Here is a 23,372-nt window from a genome sequence, read left to right as displayed (position 1 = left end):
TAACCGAATTTGTGCTTGAAACACAAAACTTCTCATTTATACTTCATTTTCCACTGGCCTTTACGGGAGGGAGAGTTTTCCATATACACACAGAGCTGGCTGGTAAATAGTTTCAGTGTGGAATTCTTCAAATGTCAAATCCAGTACAGATACGCCGGCATTTAACAAGCCACATGCAGACCTTGGTACTTGGAGGTTTGATTTGTAACATGAAATGCGGAAACAATACAAATAGCAAAGCTAGTTCTGGATGTCAAAATCGACAAACAAATAATTGAACATACGTAATATGTACAACGTTGAAAAGGTATCCATGGATGACCAGAACAATAATCTTACAATATGAAACAAATATCAATTAAAACTATGTAAATAGACTACAAGATAAAGGATTCTAAAATGTCACACTTCTTTTGTTTGACAAGACAATTGAAGACTCAACACTAGGGCTGGGCGATTACGGGTTTGAATAATCGATTATGAAAAATTATCGATTACACTGATTAATCGATTAATCAAATAATCTATTAATTTAATAGAATAATCAAACCCGATTATCGATTGATTATAATCGATTAATCGATTTTTTTGCCCAACGCTCCTCAACACAACGAAAAGGACATTTGTCTACATTGTTTTGTACTAGACTAAAAATATATTGTAAGCAAACCCATATTTTCTTAGAATAGATAAAAAAATAATTAAGTACGTTTAATTTACAATTTTATATACAAAATTGGAATGTTAACATACTTTTATATACATGGACGAACAAGTAAGGTAATTAAGTACAAGATAATACACGTACAAGGGATTTATACGGTGAAACAAATCAGCTTGCACATTCCAAAACGTAATTTAACAATTTATCACAAAACCACAGATTATTCGAAAACTACAATTATTTTCGTTCTTAAGAACTAACAAGATGCCAAACGCATTATTTTCGCCTTAGGATCACAAGTCGGAATTAAATAAATTACAGAAAACAGTGTACTAAAATAATACTCCTTGGTTCACAGCATGACCTGCTCTTTTAGTCATTTTTTCCAGGTTCGATTCTTCGGTGCGATAAATTCCAAATCCGGTATCGTCGATATACTCGGTACCGCGTTCATTTTCGGCTGTACCAGAATGTTGGGAGTTTTTTTGTTGGCTATCCGATTTTTGAGTAGGTCACCATCGAAAGTTGTGAAGCTTTGGAAGGATTCAAAAGAAGTGGGGTTTGCAATTATGTTCGGTGCGATGCTCGACGACCAACTGGAAAACTGTGGCGGACTGTTCCAGTCGAGATTCAGCTTGGGTAACGAGGTGCGTGGTGGTCTAGTGAAAACTGGGGGGGCAGGAGGAGGTTCACTGGAAACAAAATCATTCCATTCCTCTTCAACCTCGTCGGGCTTTGATGCAAACACGACGTACTGATTTGAGACCAAGGTTGATTGAAAGCCATTTTGTACCGACTGATTGAGGTGCGAGTTGTTTAATTGTTCCGTTTGGTTTGAGACAAAGTCACTCCAATCGTCTTCTTCAGCTTTTTTGTCACTTTCAACTACAGGCTCTTTAGCCGCTGGTTTATATAAACTGAACCGTTGCAAATCTTCTTCTGTAATTCCAGGATCTGGCCAGTTTATTGTTGTAGATGCCGCCGAAGGCTGTTGGCTCTCAATCTTGACAGGTTGAAGAATGGAAGGTTGTAGTGGTTCGCAGATCGCAGGTTCAGTCGGTGGTAAACAGCTTGTAGATTGAAACTCGGTAAATTCGTCATCGTCCTCTGGCACAACGGGAATTGATGTATCTGTGTTACTGATCGGTTCCAACTTGCAAGGGTCCAGTATATCTGATGCTGCAATATCGGACCGACTTGTCGGCGGTTCACTAGCGTCTTGTACAGACTCAGAAGTTCCCGATTGAAAATTAGCGAATTCGTCTCCATTCCGCAACTCCTTTCGTGGTAATTCAGGTGTCAAAATTGTAGGCTGTAGCCAACTAGGATCGTCCAATTTTACATTGGAAATATGCGTTTCACGCAGCGACATTGGCCAACTGTCATAAGCCGGTTCTTCCACCTTACCGGATTGAAAACAATGGAAATCGTCAAAATCGGTTTCAGCTTTATCGAAAACTTCTACCGGAATATTAGTGTTATTTGATTCCAGTTTTGTTTGCGTAATTGACTCGTTTGCGTGTTGAGCTGTGCCATTATTTAATTGTGGTTTTTCCACCTTGGGTGGGGTGACTGAAAAAAGTACTTATAAATTTGTGACTATTTCAGCGATAAATGCTAGCTAAAGAGACCTCCACAACTATAACAATGAACAAGTAGCATTTTACCGTATCTTTGTGGGGGCCTATTGCAAAACAAAAAAATTAGTTGCAGAACTCTAAATATGTATAATCTGAATGATTTCCTTTATAAGCAAAATGAAACCAAAATACAATACGGTTCTGCGACTAAAGTCTAGTTATATGCAACTTTCTCCAAAACCAATGCCAGAGCTTGTACAAACTTTTTTCTATGTATGGAAATAAATGGCAATGCATCAAAAATGACGCAAAGGTCTTATCTAAATTATAACAATAACAATAAACGACTTTATTAGACATTTTATATCTGAATATATATTTTTATGTAATCACGGGATAGACGAGAACGTGTGAGCGCATTCTTGAGAAAGACGCGTGATTATGTGGCGTCTAATTAGTTATGTTTAGTGGAAAAAGTGCTAAATATTGTTCTACAAGTCCTTTTTCCACACACATCAACAATTTTCAACGCTAAACAGCTAGTTTAGAAGAGTTAATTGCGGTTGGCCTACATAACGTTTCCACTTCATGTATGTGCAGGGTGTCCCATTAATAACGGTCACAGGCCATATCTATGGAACCGTTAATTGCACAGCTTCGGGGAAAAAATTTTGTTAACAAAAGGGGCCAAGAGAAATCGCTGGAAATTATTTTCAAGTTTGTAACTTCGCCGCTAGAGGGCGTACGATTCATGGTTAAGTAGACAAATGACTTTTTTCCTAAAATATACCCAACAAACATGCATAAAAAATACATGCATAGTAATCTTGTATCAATCTTGCATCATTTTGATGGAGCGCAAATTGCTCTAGCTCATAAAATATGAGGAGTGGGGGAAGGGGAACATCTCTTTAAGGAATTGATGTTAACTTCGGATTAGGTTAACAGATTTTCACATAATAGGTCTTGTTGGAAAGAGCTCTCTTCGTGGAATCAGATTTTACATGAAGAGAGTCTAATTAGTAAACGTGATGAGTGGTAGAGGACGCGATGTGACATTAACATAAACTTTGCAAGTTGTTTTGAAAATTTCAAATGGAACGATATAATTATTACATTATATTATCAAATAAGATGAAAAAGTGAGAATATCAGTGAAAACTGCATTTTGATATCTGTTTTCTAAGCAGAGATATGGGGAAAATACGAACATTCACAAATTTTAATTGCAATATTTATATTCATCCAAGTTGGATTTGAAACAAATGAACACATAGCAACCGATAATTATGTCAAAATGAATGAGGCGATGGCAGTTCAAAATTAACACTCGATCTAAGTTTTCTAATTATGAGCAACAAAAAAATGATTCAAACTTTAAATCAGAGAAATATGAATTAAGTAAATAATAAAAGAAATAATAATTATAATTAACGTAAATGTTCAATGTCTGCCATTATTTTCGACACAAAGACGAGTCTCTGCTGTGTAGCTCTCTCTACACAGACAGTTGCTTTAACTTCAGCCATGACTATGAATTACATTTCTAATTCTCGTCACCATATCGTTTCTTGTAGTTGGCCTTGTTAGAAAGACTGTGCGTCTTTTATCCCTTCAAACAAATTTAAGTCTAAGCAAGTTAAGTCGAGTGACCTAGCTGGTCATGAAAAAATACTTCCTCTTTCTATCCATTTGCCAGGATAACTCAAATTCAAACACTCTCGCCTCGACTCTCGCTTACCAAGAAATGTGCTGGGCACCCATAGTGGTGATAATTCGCACGAATACGTTTAATGAAAGGACTGATAAACTTTCTTTTGTTCTGTTTTCTTTTGTTTCAAAGCCAACTTGAATAAGCATCAATATTGCAATTAAAATTTGTGAATGTATTCGTATTTTCGCCAGATCTATGTTTAGAAAACAGATATCAAAATCCGGTTTTCACTGATATTCTCACTATTTCACCTTATTTGATCATATAATAATAATATCATTCCATTTGAAATTACCAAAAAAACCTGCAAAGTTTATGTTAATGTCACATCGCGCCCTCTACCACTCATCACATTTACTCTATTGACTCTATTAGTGTAAAATCTGATTCCGCGAAGAGAGCTCCTTCCAACAAGACCTATTTTGTGAAAATCTGTTAACCTAATCCGAAGTTACAATCAATTCCTTAAAGAGATGTTCCCCTTCCCCACTCCTCATATTTTATGAGCTAGAGCAATTTGTGCTCCATCAAAATGATGCAAAATTGATACAAGATTACTATGCATGTATTTTTTATGCATGTTTGTTGGGTATATTTTAGAGAAAAAGTCATTTTTCTACCTAACCATGAATCATACGCCCTCTAGCGGCGAAGTTAGAAACTTGAAAATAATTTCCAGCGATTTCTCTTGGCCCCTTTTGTTAACAAATTTTTTTTCCCGAAGCTGTGCAATTAACGGTTCCATAGATACAGCCTGTGACCATTATTAATGGACACCCTGTACAAGGAGGACGGCCACTACATGGAAAACTTTTGTAGTAACACGCTGGTATTATTTATCGAAGATTGCTGTGAAAAATATAAAAGATTGGAAGAAAATCTTCGTTCTCATAATGCCAGGTTCATTTATTTGCATTTTCCTGTGACGTCACAGTTACGTCAGCTGGTTTGAGACAAGGTACATAGTGCATTTTACACATATTAAATAAACTGAATTGCGTTGGCGTTTCTCTGAACAATTGTTTATATTGTGGCGCGTAAGACTTTGGGGTAAATTTTAATTGAATTTATCATTAGAATATTCGTTCAAATTGTGTATTAACTCTCACATAGAATTGTTTATTTTATTTAAAGTATAACCTGCATTTGACGGTATTTATATGGCATATCAAAAAAGATAAGTTTCATACAACGAGCTATAACCTAAGGTGCACCTACAAGTCAATGAGCGAGTAAGAAAAAAAACAACATCTTTGGCGCAACCAACGTGGAAGTATAATTTTCAATCCTATACATTGTGAAGATCCTGTCTAAATGCTGGAGTTCAGACAGGGATATTATCCATGTCTGCTCTTCCACTCAACCCTTAATTTATTTATGTGTGAGAAAAGGCGCTCCGCCGCGCGCGTAGGCCTTCAAGGTTAGGATTCTGTAAAAAAGAAGAGAAGCACGAACGTATTTTCTAAATTTTTAACCATTTAATTTATGCGAAATAGGTAGCCTTCTCCTGATACCAAAAATAACTCTTAGGCGCAATTTTTGTACAGGGTTATTCCATATACTTAGACAGCACGTAGCGCGTTTACAAGAAAACAACAAAAATTGTGAGGTTTATCAGAAATCGCCAGAAAAGTAAAAAGCAAATGAATATCGCAGTTAGTAAAAAATGCAAATTTGGTTAATTTTTAATAGAACACCCTATGCCTATACATTTTTCAAATTTGGAATAAATCTTATTTTTCTGATTTGAAAAATATATTGTTGACATTTACTTTAGCCGTTTTTGAAATATTTGTATTTATTTATTTTTTATTTTTATAAATTTTGGTTAATTTTGTTTATTGAAAATCAATATTAAAAACTAAATCTGGTCTAGGTTATTTCCAAGGTAAAAATAATATATCAATTAATAATAAATAAATGGGCATTTCATTTGTTTTGTTATGGCATCTGTGATTTGGTAAAACAATAATTTGATAATATACTATAAATGTAAAAATTTCAAATATGACTAAAGCAAATAACATATTTATATTTTTTCGAGCCACTTTTTTGTACAGATACAGGGTGAAAACGAAAAGTTCTAATAGACTTGGCTGACGGTCATTCCAAAAATCTGAAAAATATGATATAATATTAAAAAAATATACGTTGTGTTATATCAATGTTATCAGGGAAAAATTATAAACAATTGACTTTAAGATATACAGGGTGGTGCATTAAAAAAATACCAACTTTGAGCTGTGACTACACCACTAGATTCTACGCAAAAATATCTAAAATAGGCAGTATTTCGAATAATACAAATTTTGCGTCACTATTTGAAAAATAAAGTTCGTCCGCTCAAAAAAATGTTTCTCAAAAATCCGCCCCGTTGTTTTTCGTTTTCATGTGTCTAATGTAGACTTTATTACTGTCAGAACACCAAAAATAATGATGGAACTGTATATGAGAATTTCAATTTTTAAGTGCAACTCTGGTGAGTTATTTACGAATAAACACAAAGTTGGTTTATTTTACTTGAACTTATATTTATATCTTTTGTTTTAGAAGATTTGTTAGATGCGTAATTTTTTCGTTTTAATTTTATCACTATTTGACGTTAATTTAAACTTTGACAGTCTGTAATCGTGTCTCATCAGACATACTCGTTTACACTGAAACTCACACACCTAGGCGATGTCCTTGACCAGAGCTGGGAAGTAATCGATTACAGTATTTAATTACTTTTTGTGTAATCACTAAGTAAATACTTTTATTTTATAGCATATGTTATACTGGCATTTTAATAGGTTTAAACGAGTAGGCTAAGTCGCTCTTGAACTGTGAGGGTAGATAAAGTGAAACAGATGATTGTGCATTCTAATGACATGTCACTCTTATTTCAAATGGGACGCGAAGCACGGTATAAAATGACATTCTGAACATGACAATGCTATTTCTATAGTAACGACCGCGACGGCAGAATCTAAGCTTGCTATTTTTGACGTCTAAAGTAAATTCAGAATTGTCACAAGTTTTAAAACGATTTATATGGCTACTACTATAAAATAAAGTGTTGTATAATACACGACGATAAAGGGAAACTAACCATCTCGCGAAAGTTAATTCACTCAATGTAAAATATCCCTTTCTCGTCTTATATAACAAATGACTGTTAAAGTACTGTAATCACTTAATCAGTATTGTAATTTAATTACATTTTGCGGTATAATCGTAATTAGTAATCATGAATACAAAAGTAATCACAGTTATATATTGGTGCAGTAAGTATTACCAAGAAACCAAAAGAAATATGCAGCAATTAGAGCTAGTTAAATATCTAGACGATAGACGAAAGAATTTTTAAATGTTGAATGAGTATCTATTGCTAGAGATTTTGAGTTCAAAAGTACAATACTGGCTTGAAAGATTATTTTAAATAAATGTCTTCTTCTTTTACAAATAGAAAAAGCGAGGAAAAAGTTAAAAGAAAAAGTAATTGTGATTACAATGCCAAAGTAATCGATTACATTTGTAATCAGTAATCGAATACACATTTTATGAAGTAATCAGTTACTATAATTAAATATTTTTCTGGCAAAGAAATTTGTAATCAATATACGAATACAAATCTACAGGGTGTTCCATTAAAAATTTACCAAATTTGCATTTTTTACTAACTTTACGAGATTCATTGGTTTTTTTTTCTTTATGCTTAGAAGATGGTTAATAATAAATATAATTTGAGCATGTGTAATCCCCTTTGAGAGGGGGGGCTGTACCATGTGGCAATTAGACTCTCGTCGTTTAGGGGTGTACCCTCTTCAAGTATGAATTCTGCCAAAATGTTAAAAAAATCAAAAAAAAATATATCCCAAAACCAAGATACAACCGCTACGGTATGGGTGAGAGCTTTCATTCCATGTGCGATGTACCACCATAAATCTCAAATAGACGTGAATCGGGCTTGAAAACCTTGTGGCGATTGAACATTGACATTCAACCCGCATAATCAATCGTGATTCATCAAATCATTTATCTGCAAATCCAGAGACGATTTGTATCAAAATTTAAAAAAATTTATTTTTATTTTACGTTTGCCTTTACTTTTGAGTGGACGGCCAAAGCTGCTCTACCAATCCAACCCAATCCACTATACACTTACAAATATCCATTCTCGAACCCGGATTCAGACTAGGGAACCCTAGTACCGAAGTCCGATTTCAACTGAACTGCGCAACACGGGTCGGGGCGATATTGCTAAACAACCAAACCATTTTTTAAAAATTTAAAAAATTGTTTATTCAATCAATTGATATTTCCGACGTTGTAAAATGTAAAATGCTCTGCTAAAAGAATTTTATTTAATGCATAAATAGCGCGAGGATGTTACAGGTGGCCGCTGTACCGTTTCAAAAATGTGTATTTTATTAACTATAGGAAAATTTACACATACAGCGCTTCATAGCGAACATGCACAAAAGTATGTCTGGCGATAGCAAGAAATGTATTGGGGAAAGGGGCGATGATCTCTTCGAACCTAAGAACTTCCATGAACGCCAGGATTATGGAGATAGCCGAGTATGATTACATACCAGGATCTTAAACTTCAGAGCATTTTGAAAAATCGGAATTTTATAACATCATTTTGGGGTCAAATATGAGAAATCCTCATTTTTTACCTTTCCCTCAGGTTCCTTGACTCAAAAGTAATCTTGACTAATCGAGAAAATGTGAATTTTCACAAAAATATAATATTTGTCATATGTCACCTGATAGCTCGGCGACTCCATTGTCGTCTGCTCTACCATCATACACTACAGTGAAACGAGACCAATTTAGAACTACCGCTGTACAATATTTTATTTACCACGGGTATTATGTAACTTGTTCATTTAAAAAAGGAATAACAACTGTCACAATACCTTCGGGCGAGCAATCTTAGATATAATGTTACACACAGAATCACTCCAAGGACAATACACCGTCTACGTCACATAATCACTATGAGAAAGTTTTAACATTTACCTGCCTCAAAATGCCCTCAGCAGAACTGAATGGCTGGGAGATTAGTGCCATTACACACCCCGGACCAAAATGGCGAAACACAAACACCCTATGTATAGGGTAAACTATCATTACACCCTGTATATTTAAAATGGCACAGCCAATCACAATAAACAATTCAAATTCCCCACAACAATTCAAATCTGCTGCACCAATCCAAACTAAGCGCTACAAAATGGCGCAGCCAATTACAACGAAGCACTGTGACAACAGAAAAAAAGGGGGAGGGGAGAATCCGGCTTTTACTACTCATGTTGCAATATGTAATTTGATATTGATATAGTAGGTTTTTCCTACGTTTGCGCACAGGTCGTCGGTGTGTTACATTTGAATTAGGCATGTTTACATAGTATCTGCAATTGATAAAATAGAATGAGTATGTAGGAAACCATATGAGCAGTGCTGCATTGTGGTTGGTATACTGTAGAGGATCGTTGGTGTATTGAGTATACCAACTACAATGCTATACTTCTCATATGGTTTCCTACATACTTATTCTGTTCAATCGATTTCAGATACTATGTAAACATACTTAATTCAGATGTAATACACAGATGACGCGCGCAAACGTATGAAAATATTCCTATATAATTTATGTACAGCGCGAGGCGAGGCGGCATAGCCCCGAAAGACGAGTGTATGCTTTCTCAAAATCAAAAAACAAGATTAAATTAAAACACTACCTTAACACCTTAACACACTAAAACCGAAGTTAAAAAGTTTTCTGCGCTAGAACCTTCAACAAACGCAAACATAGAAATAATTCTACCTAAAATACCACTTTAAAATGCGAGGGATGCGATTTGTTAAAAATGAGCGCTTCAAAATGTTGGTCCTTCGAGCCAAATAAAATTTCTATTTGTTTTATTCCGCTTTTAGAAATGACATTTAAAGGAATGCGAACGATAAAATTCACAAAGATTACTCGGGAACATGGTTTTCAATTTTCACCGAAAACATTTACGGTTTCACTTCCCGGCGAACGCTAAATATCTACCAAATTGTAACTCAATAGCATCAAAACTGCGCCCTGCATGGAGTACCGAATTTTTAATTTTTCAGGGTTGGCAAAAATCTGGGTTTTTGTATGCTTTGGGTGGGGTTTTGGATATTTGTGTTGGGTTTTTGTGTTTTTCTTGGGTATTTGGGTGATTTTTGGGTATTTGTCGAATTTCCGGAACTCTAACCTCAAATTATAGAAAAATAACATTAATTTTGAACTTTTTTGAGCTGCCCGATAAAGTAGAAAAGCTTGTAAAAATAATAAAAATGAGCCACTTTAAAAAAGACTAAAAGTTGTTTTAGGTTTTTAATTATTATTTTTATTTTATTTTGTTCCTAATGAATAAGCCGTTTCGTATTCTATATTTTAATGTAAAATGTTCTTGAAACTTAGGAATAAGAATGTAAGACTGATCTATCAGTATCTGTCTGTTTCCAAGTAAACTACATTATATTTTGTTATTAAATACTATATAAAAATTATCTCGATTTGGTCTCAAATTCTTTGGGCTTTTGTATGGGTTTTTGTGCTGGGTTTTTGACACAAAAACTCTGTGGGTTTTCGTTTTGCCAACCCTGTAACTTTTTTGCCCAATCAAGGGAGCGCAAACATACATTTTCGATTTGTACAAATGAGGCGCTTGTAACGAGTAGCGTTTAGGGCCATTTGTGCTGAAGTAGTTCAAATTCAGTTCAATCGACTGAATAAACAAATTTGATTGGTAAATATCCAATTCAGTCAAAGGAACTTTAGATGCTTAGTTGGGACACCCTTGATAAGTTCAATGAGAGGGAATTTAATAGAGAATAGCATGGGGTTCAATGTGTCACTTTCGATCAGTTTATGAGATATACGAGTTCAGCCACAAGCAGACCGACTGCTGCCGTGACACCTATGGGCAAACTTTTAAACTAAAAAGTTAGTGAATTGTGCCAGACAACTAAAAGTGAACCAACCTAAATTGATGGGGAAAATACCAGGAATTTCCTGGGTTTCCCGATACAATTAAAATATACGTAATAATAACATATAAGATTAAACAGGTATTGAATTAAAACATCTCATTTAAGTTCACAAAATACAGCAAAAAATATACGTTCTGGAATTCAGAAACAATGCAAAAATAGTGATTTAAATAAAAGATGAGTAATTGGGGATACCCAATGTGCATACAATTTATGTATACTCTTTTTAAAATTCTTTACCACTTTTTTTATAGAAATTTGAATTCTGGGAATTTTCTTGTTCTTAGTGGACATTTCCTGGTTACCCATCATCTAATCAATCATTATCAATTTACTCATTTCACTTTTGGACCTTATAATTAAAGATTTTGGTCTGTGATAACAAGGAATATGGAGATTGTGCATATAAATCGACAACGAATGAAAAAAAAATCGCAACTTTAGCAAAATACTTACGTCTCAACCAAAATTCCCAATCGTCTAAATCATCGACGTTAGAAAACGAATTAGGGGACTGACTTGAAGAGTACTGAATGTCTAATGACGCTACCAACTGTTCTAAATCTAATAGCATTGTACTAGCTGGGGAATCTACCAACAGTTGGTATAAAATAAAGTGCAATAGAATAACAATCCAAAACGAATGCGTGAAAAAAATTTATTGTCAGAATAAATTCGCGCACCTGAACTGATAGCCGTAAAATACTTACTTTCGAGCGGATTTACAAGACCTGACCCCACCCAATCGAATTCGGCGGACGGAATTTCGGCGGGTTGAACCGACTCGTTGGCAACGTCTGCGCCGGAGGGACCGTCGGATTTGACCGGTTGCAATGGCGCGTAGCCTAAAGTTGCGGCGTAACGTGGCATTGACTCGTTCCACCGTGGTCCATACAACTGAAATATACTTGTACAGATGAATCAGAAGGTGGTGCACTTACAATATTTCGGGTGTCGATATTTAAGGCTTGCAGCAAACAACTTTGACTGCTAGACTTACTCCATTGATACGATAACGCGGGCGTATCGGTAATATCTTTTAATTGTACAAAAATCACATTAGCACTAGTGATATCCTCGTCTACGAATTCTTCGGTGATGTTTTCCAATGTGGGAAACATAACTTTAACAGTATCGTCCAGGTTAGAAGGCCAATCAACACTACAACTACTTTGTACCGAGTAATCATTGAAATCCCCAAATTCCTCATCGACTTTGTCCTCAGGAATTTCGGGCTCTACATTCAGACTAGCCAAACCCGATGTGCCTTCAAAAATCTCGTCATCCTGCTTGTACACGTCAAAATCGGCAAAATCGCCCTCCGAGTGAGGAGAACTCGCATCTACATCTACTGGTTTAATATCATTTACGACTGTGCAATTAGAAAGTTCAGTCTCTAATATTTCACTAATTTCTTTATCATCCTCGTCTAAATCGCATACTTTGGACGATATATCAGGGGGAATATCGGGGTAATACTGAAAACTATTATATTTGGTAACGCATTCGTCTAATCCGTTTTCGCCTTTTCTTCTGTCCAACTCCTCTTCAATACTGTCTATTTTTGGAATAGGTAATTCGCAGGTCGGTGACGAAACTGTAACTGCAAAGCATGTATTAACGTGAACTAAAATGTAATGCCATACCATCAGCATCAGAATGCAAGTCTGCCGCCATGGTAAAGGTACCGAATTCGTCGTCGTCATCCAGTGAAATTGTACCGACCATTGGAGGCGGTGAACTACTTAGCAAAGGTGGTATAATATTCGACATGCTGACTTTTTACAACCAAATTTAGGAAAATTTGTCAATACTTGCATATGTCACCTTCAATATTTCTATGACACGTAGTAAGCACTTTTTGTAATTAACTGATCTGTCGTTGGGCGTATAGACATTTCTTAATTTTACATCATTAAATGAGTACTTAAAACACGTCCACCTTTTCTTTAAAATTGTAAAACTAAAAACTTGTATTCCTTTCAACTGCCATTTTATCACCAACGAAGTTAGACGTTTTTGACACTGTGAAGTTGTCCTTTCACCAGAGACATGTCTCTGCCTTTCACCTACTTTTCAAATTCAAAGAAAGCAACGTTGTCAAGTGTCCACTGTATACAAAGCTGTTCATAAGTATCTCTTGTTTAATGTATTGTAAATGCGCAAACATTATATTTGTGTAGTCGTTGCGATTTTTTCGAGGTAGAATTCTCCAAATTCTCCCTACGCTTAAGATATTTCACGTTGTTTTGCTTTTTGAGACGATTTAGATTTTTCCTTACCTTTTCGATTTTTGAATTTTAGTGAACTTTCAATTGGGTATCGCATTTTCAAGAAACTCTTCGGACCCTTCAGATTCTTGCAATTTCTTCGAACCATTCGTATACTTTGGATTCTTCACTCAAATTCTTCTGATCATTTACTTCCTTCAAGTTTTTCAGATTCATGGAATTCTTTCGTTCAAAAGCATCTTATTCACATGAACGGTTTAGATTCTTAATTTTCTTTGAATTTTTCATTTTATTCCTATCACACATTTAAACAGCCTCTTAAAACCACAGAGCTCTGAAAAATTTCTTTGTAATGTAGGGCGCGTGGACAACTCTTGATCGCTCTTAAAGACTGTTTACAATTTTTTGAATCCCTTAAGAAACTAGAAAACCGGTTCAATAGCGTTAAAGACCTTCCTTCTTCAAAGACTCCTAAAAACTAAAATAGGCGTTCACAATAGTCGCCTTTGGAACCTTCCCATGACTTGATGCTTGACGCCACTCCTTTGAGCCATTCTGCGGTGGTGTCATCAGCACAGTTGACCAGCAACCAGCCACGTTGGAGGACACACCGTTCCTCAGGTTCCAAGGATACTCTCCTGAAGTGCTTTAAGTTCATCTGTAGTGACAGGTTCCCCTCGCCGGATACCTGCCAGGCAGAATCCCTACCTTTTTTTACCATCTGTAGCCTGTTTATGGGTTGTAGAGAGATTGACAGAGTCCTAGCTGTGGAAACGTACTCCCACTTGAACCTGTCGTCTCTCTGCGTGATCGCTTCCTTGTCTGGGCAGCCTCGGATGCGATATATCGTCGGACTGCGGGACCTTTTCTTCCCTTTGTCCGAGTTACCTTGTTCTCTCTTCTATACATGCTGCTAGACGGCTTGCTCGGCTACTTGAGGCCATGTTGCCTCAGCCAACGGTACCGTTGCCTTGCAGCAGCGCTCATGTTGGGGAGCCTAACATTCATCTGGATTTGGACCACATAGCCTCACGCAGCATACTTGCAGCTTCATCTGGATTTTGTGACTCCGCACAATGTGACGCAACTGCTGTATCTGACGAAGCACCAAGTAGGTCCAGGTCCAAAGGATGGTGCGCTTAGAGGAGCGAGGAGCAACACCCTCTGTTATTTTATCGGGTTTCCCGCCATGGCTGATTTGAAGTAGATCAGTACCAAGACGGCGCCGTTCTACTTCGTGCAAAGTCCTTGGCCTCTAACAGCTTTGTCTGTGTCCTGTGCGCATCCCATTTACGCATTAATAACCCTCTGTGTCTTATTAGATCATTCACAGGGCCATCCTCCTAATATCCGTCACTTCGGGACACGCCCTTTTGGGAGCCACCCTCCACATACAAGATGGGTACGGAGGAAGGAATATGCAAATGGATTTTGCACGTTCATTATAGTTTATAGTTTACGGAGAAAACAACTATTTTTTTCTTCTATTCAAGCAGTAGATCATGAAAACAATAATGACATATGTCTATTTTTAGTATTATTTTAGTACTAATACCTGGGTAAATCTGTCCGTCTTTCATCTACCAATTGTTTCCATTGCCTGAACAGATTGTGTACAAGGATAAACAGTCTTACATCAATTTCCCCATAGCTATGTGTCTGCCCAGAGATCGGCCCATTACCTTGCTGTCCCTCCTGATTCTCAAAACCAGATCCCATTCTTAGGTATACACAATTATTAGAATCTAACACCAAGCTTTAATAACAAGATGGTACAGAAAAAGAAAAATTGGGAATAATGAAATTACGGTCAAACTGAGTCACCCGCACAGATGTATAGGCAACACTTTATACTGAACGAATGTGACAACAGTATAGTAACACCCTGTATTTTCGTAACCGCCGAGTTATGATTGGTCCACCTTCCCTTAAAAATAACGAATTTGAAGTTTAAATTTTGATTGGTTCACTTTACTGGTTTTTAGCTTGACTGCAATGTGCATCTTGCACTTTTAACGTTTTGCAATGCCTTTTTCCTCTTTACTTACTCGTAAAGTAGACTTATTTATAACAATATTGTGATTTGTCTGTTTTGTTGATTAGTGTCAAAGTTTTACTCTCAAGCACGTTTTGAACAATGGCATCCTTTTTGAAGGAACAAGTTCCTGAAACTCCAGGTATGCAAGGTTTTTTAACGTGATAAGGTTTTGATTGTCAAGTTTTAGATCCATCTGATGATGAAGCATTATCTGCAAGTAAGGAACATTCTATTGTGGACTCTTCAATAGTTCATGATTCAGATTTCTCAGTGGAGGATCTAGGTGATGAAAACGAGGATGACAGTTTTAGTAAGTGTTTCAAATTGCACTATTTTTATTATTTAATATAGACCTATAAGAAGGTATTTTCAATTTTGATTTGACAGTTGATCAGCCCCAGTTAAATAATTAAAATGGCACGAGGTCCTGTTGGTTTATGTAAAGGAACGGAACCTTTTAGATATTCCACATATTCGTCTTGCATAGAACGCGAGCAAGACTCCCACTAATTGAAATTCAGGTAGCAAGACACTCTAGAGCCCCTTGTATGTGTTTGTTGTTGTCTCGCATAAATCATTCTTATGAAGATAATTTTAAATCATTTGTAAAATGTGCTGCATTTTAGTAAGAAAGCACCTTACAAATAGTTCATGTTTCCGACATTAAAAAGTTCTTGTTCTTTTTGTATTAGTCGTACCTGCACAGAGAAGAAATGGGCCAATTATCATAGATTCTGACTCGGATTCTGAAGAGGAAGATAGTGTAAGTATGACTATTTAAATTGTGAGACTATATATACTTTTTTTACCCACATAAACTTTTATTTAATTTTCTATCGGCTTATATTTAATTGTTTCCAGAAGTTTTCAAGGTTTTTAAATTTTGATTTTTTTTATTGTAAAAATGCTCTTAGCGTAGTGTTAAGTGGTAAGTAAAAGTGACAGTTTATAGTGCTTGTCTGTTTTTTTTTTTTGGCTACAAGTCATGGCCAACTAACAAAAATTCTTATCATACTTAGTATTTTTACAATACAAAAATTAAATAGCCACTATTATTATTATTAAAAGTTACCAAGTTCCATTTAAAAATTTTTTCAATTCAAAATTTAATGTTCTATGTTCTACCAATACAGTCCACGAAAGAGGCACCCTTTATAATTAAAAAATAACAGCTATCTTAGTTGGCAATTCTGACTTTGACTGCAATATCATTTTTGGGATAAAAATTAAAATGGTCAAAAACAGTTAAATTTATCCAGTGTGTTTGAGACAAGAGGGTACCCTCAATATCTTTTTTATGTGGCGAGATATACATATAAATATGTGACATTACCTATGTTTTTTTTTAAGATATTTGAAAAGACCAATCAATTTGCGGTACAACATAAAAAATGCATGTGTTTGATATACCAAAAAGTGAGAAATTCGTGATTCAATATTTAGAAAACTTCTGAAATCTAGCACACCGTGTGGTGTCAGGATGCGTTAACTAGGATAGCTGTTAGTTTGCCACAAATCACTCCATTTTTAACAATATGGAGCTGCCACTCTACCACTGGCGTAGACTTGGTCTTGGTTCTGACATTGGCCACTTGCCCTCCCCTATGAAATATAATACTTGTCGTATTTGATATTCAACTTAACTATACAGGATGGATCAGATGTGCAAGATATTGATGATGCAAGTCCAATTAAGGTAGACAGCATGGGATCTTTTAGTCAGTACAATCAGAGCAAGGTAGGTTAAGGGCTTTATTAATCTCAATTTTAAAATACTACTCTGAAAAAAATGTTTAAGATTTGATTTCTAAAATGTTGAGACTTTGAACTTTCAAAAAAATTGAATAATTTTAATTTTTTGAACCTGGAATTATTGAATATCACAAAATTATTGGAAAATTTAAATGCTCCAGTTCTCTATAATGTTGACGATAGAATTAAAAAAAAATTTTGTAATTTTGATTCTTTGAACTTCGAATTGTAAGTTTTTGAATATTGCGAAATTTACACATCCAAGTTTCTTTAATTCTTGGCACTTTGAATTAAAAAAAAATTAAATTTAAATTTTTTGAACTTCATTATATGTTACAAATTCTCAAATATCGTGAAACTTAAATTGGAAAATTGAAATGTTCAAGTTTGTTAAATGTTGACTTTGAATTTTCAAAAAAATTGTGAAATTTGGTTATTTTTAAATTGAATTAAGTTTTAAGTGGGCTGTTTCACCCTCTATTTCACTCGACCTAGCTGGAGGCAAATGGAAAAATTGCACTACCACTTCATAAAATATGTAAAATACCTCGTTGGTGACATAAAAACCTATCCTGATTGTTAGTTTATTAAGTAAAGAAAGAATAAAATTTAGGGGGTTACCTGAAAACCTATTTGCGGGGGCGGTGCAAGTTCCCATTTTCGCAAGTTAGAACTTGTCCTTTTCCTTTTGTCACCGACGAAAGCTTATCCCCAGGCCAGTTGTTAGTTTAACCTGGTTTCCACTCGTCCTATTGTCTTGGTTCTGACTTGGACACTTGCTCTCCCCTCAACATAATACTTGTCATATTTGATATTCAACTTAACTACAGGACGAATCAGATGTGCAAGAGATTGATGATGGAAGTCCAATTAAGGTAGAGACCAAGGGAACTTTTCAACCGCACGATGGGAAACAAGAGAGCAAGGTAGGTTAATCTTAATATTAAAATTTACCAAAACTACGTTTTGAACTATAGCATAACATAGCCAGCAAGATGCATCAAAGCAAAATTGAAACTGCTAAAATGACCGAGGATACTAGTCCAAAGCAGCTAGTTTCAAGTGTTCAGTATAACGCTCAACAAAGCAAAATTGAAACTCTACGCTATTCGTTAGAGAAAATGAAGGTAGTTGCACGAGCGGCGTTGCCAATACTGTGATTATTATGTTATAGAACTTTATGCGTGAAGTTACTTTGAGTAAACTTCCCGATGGAGGAAGGTCTGTTTTGGCTCGGCTAGACAAACTTCAGCAGGAGTACAAATTAGAAGAATCAATATTTAAACAAATGAAAATAGACACAACCGAGCAACCCAAACTACAACCGGTATCCTGGACACAATTGGAGCAGGGTCTCGGACGCGTCGAACCAAAAACATTTGGCAAAAAAGGTACGGATTATTCCGTAATTGATGATAGTCTAATTTTGCTTTTAGCTATGCAAACTCTTAATGTACAGAAGGCCTTGACTATGGATCGTTTGGAACAATTACACGGATCGTTAAAAAGTTGTCCTACTGCAGAAACGGAAATTGACCAGCCGGAAGGTCTAAAGGTTGAGCTGATGTCTCATCAGAAACACGCGTTGGCTTGGCTAATGTGGCGCGAAAAGCAGAAGCCACCTGGCGGTATCTTAGGTGAGTCGACCGTGGTGGGAGTATTTAAACTTAATGCCTCGTTTTACAGCGGATGACATGGGCTTAGGAAAAACTCTTACAATGATCTCGCTAACTCTGAAAGTTTTGCAACAGGAAGAGGAAGATAATGAAAACGAGGCCCCTGGGAGATCGTCTAAATATCCCGGCGGAACTTTGGTAGTGTGTCCGGCTAGTGTAATCTACCAGTGGGAAGCTGAAATTAAAAAACATGTAAAAAAAGGTTTACTCACGGTAGGAATGTATCATGGGGGTGACAGAGATACAAAGGCTAAAAGGTTGCAACTCTGCCTTTTTTTTTTGTATATATCTGAGAGTATCATTTTAGATTGGCCAAGCATAATATAGTGCTCACCACTTATGCGCTGGTCATGAGCGATTTTCAAAAAGACGGTCCTTTATTTAAAGTGAAATGGCGCCGTATCATTGTAGACGAGGCGCACCAAATCAGAAACTATAAAACAAAAACTGCAGTTGCCATGTGCGAGCTATCGGCAAGGTCGAGATGGGTGCTAACCGGAACACCAATCCATAACAAAGAACTGGACTTGTACTCCTTATTAAAGTTTTTACGATGCTCACCATTTGATGATTTGGCAGTAAGTATTTTCGGTTTTTTCTTCCGACAAACTACCCGTAAATTATAGGTTTGGAAAAGGTGGGTGGCAAATAAACAGGCTGGAGGTCAAGATCGCATGAACACGGTTATGTCGTCTCTTTTGTTGCGTAGAACCAAACAGGAGCTGCAAGAGAAAAAAATGTTAAATTCCCTACCGGAAAAGTCTTGGACACTTGTATCGGTTAATTTGGATAAGGAAGAGACTAGTATTTACCAAAAGATTTTGATCTTTTCGCGAACGCTTTTTGCTCAATTTTTGCATCAGCGTGCAGAAAAGAGGGATGAGTTGGCTCCACCGACTGGTAAATAGATTTATTTTCTTGGTGTTTATGGTTGTGGTTTTTTATGTCAGAGACAATCTCGGGCATTAACTCTAATACACAGGGCACTGTGTAACGATTTATTTTCTTCATTACAAGCATTATTAGTGTTGAAAGATCCTCGTAACTTTTCGATAGATGGCTCTATCGACTGTTGAAATTTTAACCACGCCTTTCGCCGCGCAGAATGTCCGCGCCGTGATTTTTGGTCGTCGATTGTCTTCCTTCCTTTCTGTCGAGAACCGTATCAGGTGACACGTCATTAAAACTAACAGCTGAGGCGTAACTTAGAACGCATGGAATTTTAATTGCCATCATCCATGTTTTATTAATATCTGGCAATTGGATTCATTAAATTGGGGATTCTGGAATAATTAGTGAACGGATTCACCTTTTTTGTAGCTACATTCTACAGTTCCGATCCCTAAACTATGTAATCTTTTTCAGCCAAACCAAACGAAGAGTATTATAAAATGCATAAACATCTTCTCAAGTTAAATAGGGTCAAAGCAGTAACACAGACCGAGATTTTAATGTTAATTTTGCGCCTTAGGCAAATCTGTTGTCATCCTTCGCTAATTACCAACGTAAGTATACTCACACTCAAGCTTCAATAAATGAATTCGAACCGCATGGTCGCTAGGAGGGTTTTTTATGAGATATCTCTAGATTAGTTTTAAGAGAACTGCTTTGTTTATGGAACGCCTGGTATACTTTCATTTTTTCTTTAGATATACGTCATTGATTAAAAACCCTGTAAGAAGTATAACGCTTATTAAGAACCGCGTGACATACCCTCTGCTTGGCGCGCTTGTTTAGATCACCGAATTGTATGTGCGCTAAATGCCGCTACCAGCGTGTTACTGAACCATTTTCTGAATCCTGCAACGAAGTAAACAGAATTTAACCATGACGTGGCAAGAAAAGAAGAGTCGTATCCACAGAAACGGCATTGGCATATGTTCTGAACGTCATTTTATATCGCGCTGTGCGTCCCATTTAAAATAAGAATGACAGATTTCATTAAAATGCACAATCATCTGTTTCACTTGCGGTTAAAGTGATCACTTTATCTACCCTCATGGTTAAGGAGCGACTTAGCCTACACATTCAAACCTATTAAAATGTTAATTTAACATTGTTATAAAATAAATAATATAAAATAAATTTTGCAGTTGTTCACATTTTGACATCTATGTGCAAAATAAGTTTTGGATTTTAAATATCTCCAAAGGAACAAGTCCTTATGTAAAAGATGGGGAGACTTACCCCTACCAGGCCAGTTAATCGTATAATTTTATAAAATGTTCGAAACACAAGTTGTAGGGAATTAAAAAAGACACCTGTTTGTATCTACACTTTTTTCACATACCTCTAACATTCAGAGAAAAGACTCGAATAACTGTTTTTTAGTTTTCATTTTTTATTTTTGCGACAAAAAATCGTATGGGTCTAAAATTTGGAGGAAACATAGGTCTTTTTTTATGAGAAAAAAGGAGATAATTGTTTGGAGGCGTAAAGTTGGGTCGTTTCGAGATATTCACGATTTTCGGAAAAACCACCCTTCTAGTACAAGATCTCACATAAGGTCAACATTCGCCCATCTTGATGGGGTAAACAAGGCCTTGGAGTGACAGACGGAGAAAGTGGCCATAATAGCGCCTTCCAACATAAGTTGGAAAATGCTTCATAGCCCATTCAAATTCACTAATCCGGCAATTCCAGTAATCCATGATATGGGAGAAAAAATTTGGGTGCCGGATTACCGAGCACCTACTGTATTTGAATACTTTAAAGTAATTAAATACTAAAAAGTATTTCCAACATCAAATACTGCCCAGATCCACCTATATGCAACAATGCCTTTTACGTACACTATATAAAGAATAAAAAAGGTCAGTCTATTGACATTGGGGGATTGCGACCGACCTGCAGTTGTTTAGTCGGCCGCTTATTAAATAAGATCTCAGATATGGAAACTACAAAAAATAATCTGATGAATAAATAAAAATACCGCCTTCATTTCAAAAATTGTTTATCTTTAATAACAAAAGTTTGGGCGAACAAAGAGAAATCGACTAAATTTGAGAAACGCCTCCTAGCGGCCAACAGTTTCATACCTCAGAGGTAGAAACTATTAAAAACAATTGCCAGGTTATTAGCAACCATACAATTAGGAAACGATCCCGTGGTAACTGGCACTTTAAGATCAGCACAGGTCGCTTCTCACAGTCCACAATAAAATCTTTTCGCAGATGTTACAGGGCGAGGAAAATTTAGATGACGAAGACATACAAGGGGTGGATGAATTAAATCTTCTAGAACAATTAAATAATTTAAACATAAATGAAGAGGACGCGAATGACGTCCCCGACGAAAATAACACGTTAGGATTAGCAGCCGCTTCCCGCAATTTGCTTAATCCGTCTAATCCAATTTTTGCGGAGGACAGGCAAAGTAGCAAAGTAAAGACTCGAATTTGTCGAAAAAACCGACAACTAACGGATAACTTTCAGATGAAAGTGATGCTGTCGTTGATCAGGGAAAGTATTGATAGCGGTGACAAGATCATTGTCGTTTCGCAGTGGACGAGAGTGCTTGATCTACTGACAATTCAATTGAGAGCTTGTCGTTTGGAGCATTACCGGCTGGATGGGTCTGTACCGATTCATAAACGAATGACGCTTGTTACCAATTTTAATAACCCAAAAGATGGAGTGAAAGTAAGTTGAAATGAATCTTTCTGGTTGTGTAAGTGAAAATATTCGTAGGTCTTTCTGTTATCGCTAAGTGCCGGAGGGGTCGGATTAAATTTAATCGGCGGAAATCGTTTAATTTTAACCGATCTTCACTGGAATCCCCAGTTGGAAATGCAAGCACAAGATAGAATATATAGGGTCGGCCAAACGAAACCTGTAAAGATTTTTAAGTAAGTAATTGTAATATTGTGTGTATACCTAACACATTTTTCAAGGATAATGGCGTTGGATACGATTGAGGAACGAATAAAGCAATTACAAAAAAACAAATTAGAGATGTCCGATAAAGTGTTATCGGGGGTTCAAGTCGGGGAGCAAAGCAAGCTGTCGTTAAATGATATAAAATTGCTTTTTAATATGTGATGTACGTAAGATTTTTATATTCTTAAATTACTTTTTTAATGTACATAGTTAAGGTCTAAAGATTGGTTAATTAAAATATTTTGTAAATTTTTTTTATACAGTACTGCAGGAAATATAAGTCATGTTGTCTAAGCAGAACTATAACCACCAGTTTAATTTCATTAAACCTGCCAGTAACAAACAATATCATTTAATAGAACAAAAGGGGAAAAATTTCTTTGATTTTCAACTGTATGTAATGAACATGATTTCTGTTTCCCATCTAAATGGGAACTGTAGGTACCGCATGACGTCATACGCATAATCGAAGGTCCCACAAGCCAGCAGAGCCATTTTAGAAAAATGAAGGACGAAATACATCAGAATTATAGGCTGATTATAGGCCCTTTTTGGACACTTTAACAAATTTTCAGACGGCATTTTTTAAAGAAAAAAACTATGGCTCTGCTGGCTAAAGACGAAGCTAACTGACCACTTGTGAGATTTGCTTCGAAGGTGAAAAATTCAGATCACAAAATTATAGGCTATTTATAGGCTTTTTGAGACACTACAACAAATTTTCAGGCGGCATCCTTTAAACAAAAAAAACTATCATCCAGATCAGTTTGATTTTGCCCCTCTCGGAGATGTAGTGGATAAATAAAAATTATTTATTTATTG

General features: G+C 36.0%; 2 protein-coding genes across 4 annotated transcripts; one reads left to right on the top strand and one right to left on the bottom strand.

Annotated features, from left to right (window-relative positions):
* Positions 1–844: 844 nt before the first annotated feature.
* On the bottom strand, positions 845–15,347 carry LOC116163726. Of its 3 annotated transcripts, none has more exons than XM_031477934.1 (5): positions 12,622–15,347; positions 11,917–12,572; positions 11,686–11,872; positions 11,432–11,566; positions 845–2,236 (listed from the first exon to the last, which is right to left on the bottom strand). In XM_031477934.1, the coding sequence occupies exons 1-5, from the start codon at positions 12,746–12,748 to the stop codon at positions 1,041–1,043; spliced, it is 2,301 nt and encodes a 766-aa protein (XP_031333794.1). In that variant the 5' UTR covers positions 12,749–15,347; the 3' UTR covers positions 845–1,040. The 3 variants fall into 3 exon arrangements, with proteins under 3 accessions (XP_031333794.1, XP_031333716.1, XP_031333847.1); XM_031477856.1 differs by having other exon boundaries at positions 11,917–12,578; positions 12,622–15,344; XM_031477987.1 differs by lacking the exon at positions 11,432–11,566 and having other exon boundaries at positions 11,917–12,578; positions 12,622–15,338.
* On the top strand, positions 4,802–22,856 carry LOC116163653 (transcription termination factor 2). The gene is made up of 17 exons (XM_031477735.1): positions 4,802–4,820; positions 15,310–15,383; positions 15,432–15,554; positions 15,937–16,007; positions 16,896–16,982; positions 17,827–17,922; positions 17,974–18,123; positions 18,171–18,387; positions 18,433–18,633; positions 18,683–18,929; positions 18,980–19,250; positions 19,299–19,572; positions 20,038–20,177; positions 21,846–22,055; positions 22,107–22,313; positions 22,362–22,519; positions 22,565–22,856. Exons 2-17 carry the CDS (start codon positions 15,344–15,346, stop codon positions 22,710–22,712), a joined length of 2,640 nt encoding a protein of 879 aa, XP_031333595.1. The 5' UTR covers positions 4,802–4,820; positions 15,310–15,343; the 3' UTR covers positions 22,713–22,856.
* The last annotated feature ends 516 nt before the right edge of the window (positions 22,857–23,372 follow it).

Source organism: Photinus pyralis, unplaced genomic scaffold (genome assembly GCF_008802855.1).
Source record: "Photinus pyralis isolate 1611_PpyrPB1 unplaced genomic scaffold, Ppyr1.3 Ppyr1.4_LG1, whole genome shotgun sequence".
Taxonomy (NCBI): Eukaryota; Metazoa; Arthropoda; class Insecta; order Coleoptera; family Lampyridae; genus Photinus; species Photinus pyralis.
Note: the sequence above shows the minus strand (reverse complement) of the source record. Positions and strands in the feature narration are given on the sequence as shown.

Bases quoted from the DNA above. Each gene is read 5' to 3' on its own strand.
- LOC116163726 (XM_031477856.1), bottom strand. From the start codon at position 12,748: ATGTCGAATATTATACCACCTTTGCTAAGTAGTTCACCGCCTCCAATG. The intron at 12,579-12,621 runs GTATGGCATTAC...CATGCTTTGCAG, and splicing joins CTTGCATTCTGATGCTGATG to TTACAGTTTCGTCACCGACC. The intron at 11,873-11,916 runs GTAAGTGCACCA...AGTATATTTCAG, and splicing joins ATATCGACACCCGAAATATT to TTGTATGGACCACGGTGGAA.
- LOC116163653 (XM_031477735.1), top strand. From the start codon at position 15,344: ATGGCATCCTTTTTGAAGGAACAAGTTCCTGAAACTCCAG. The intron at 15,384-15,431 runs GTATGCAAGGTT...GTCAAGTTTTAG, and splicing joins ACAAGTTCCTGAAACTCCAG to ATCCATCTGATGATGAAGCA. The intron at 22,314-22,361 runs GTAAGTTGAAAT...AAATATTCGTAG, and splicing joins ACCCAAAAGATGGAGTGAAA to GTCTTTCTGTTATCGCTAAG.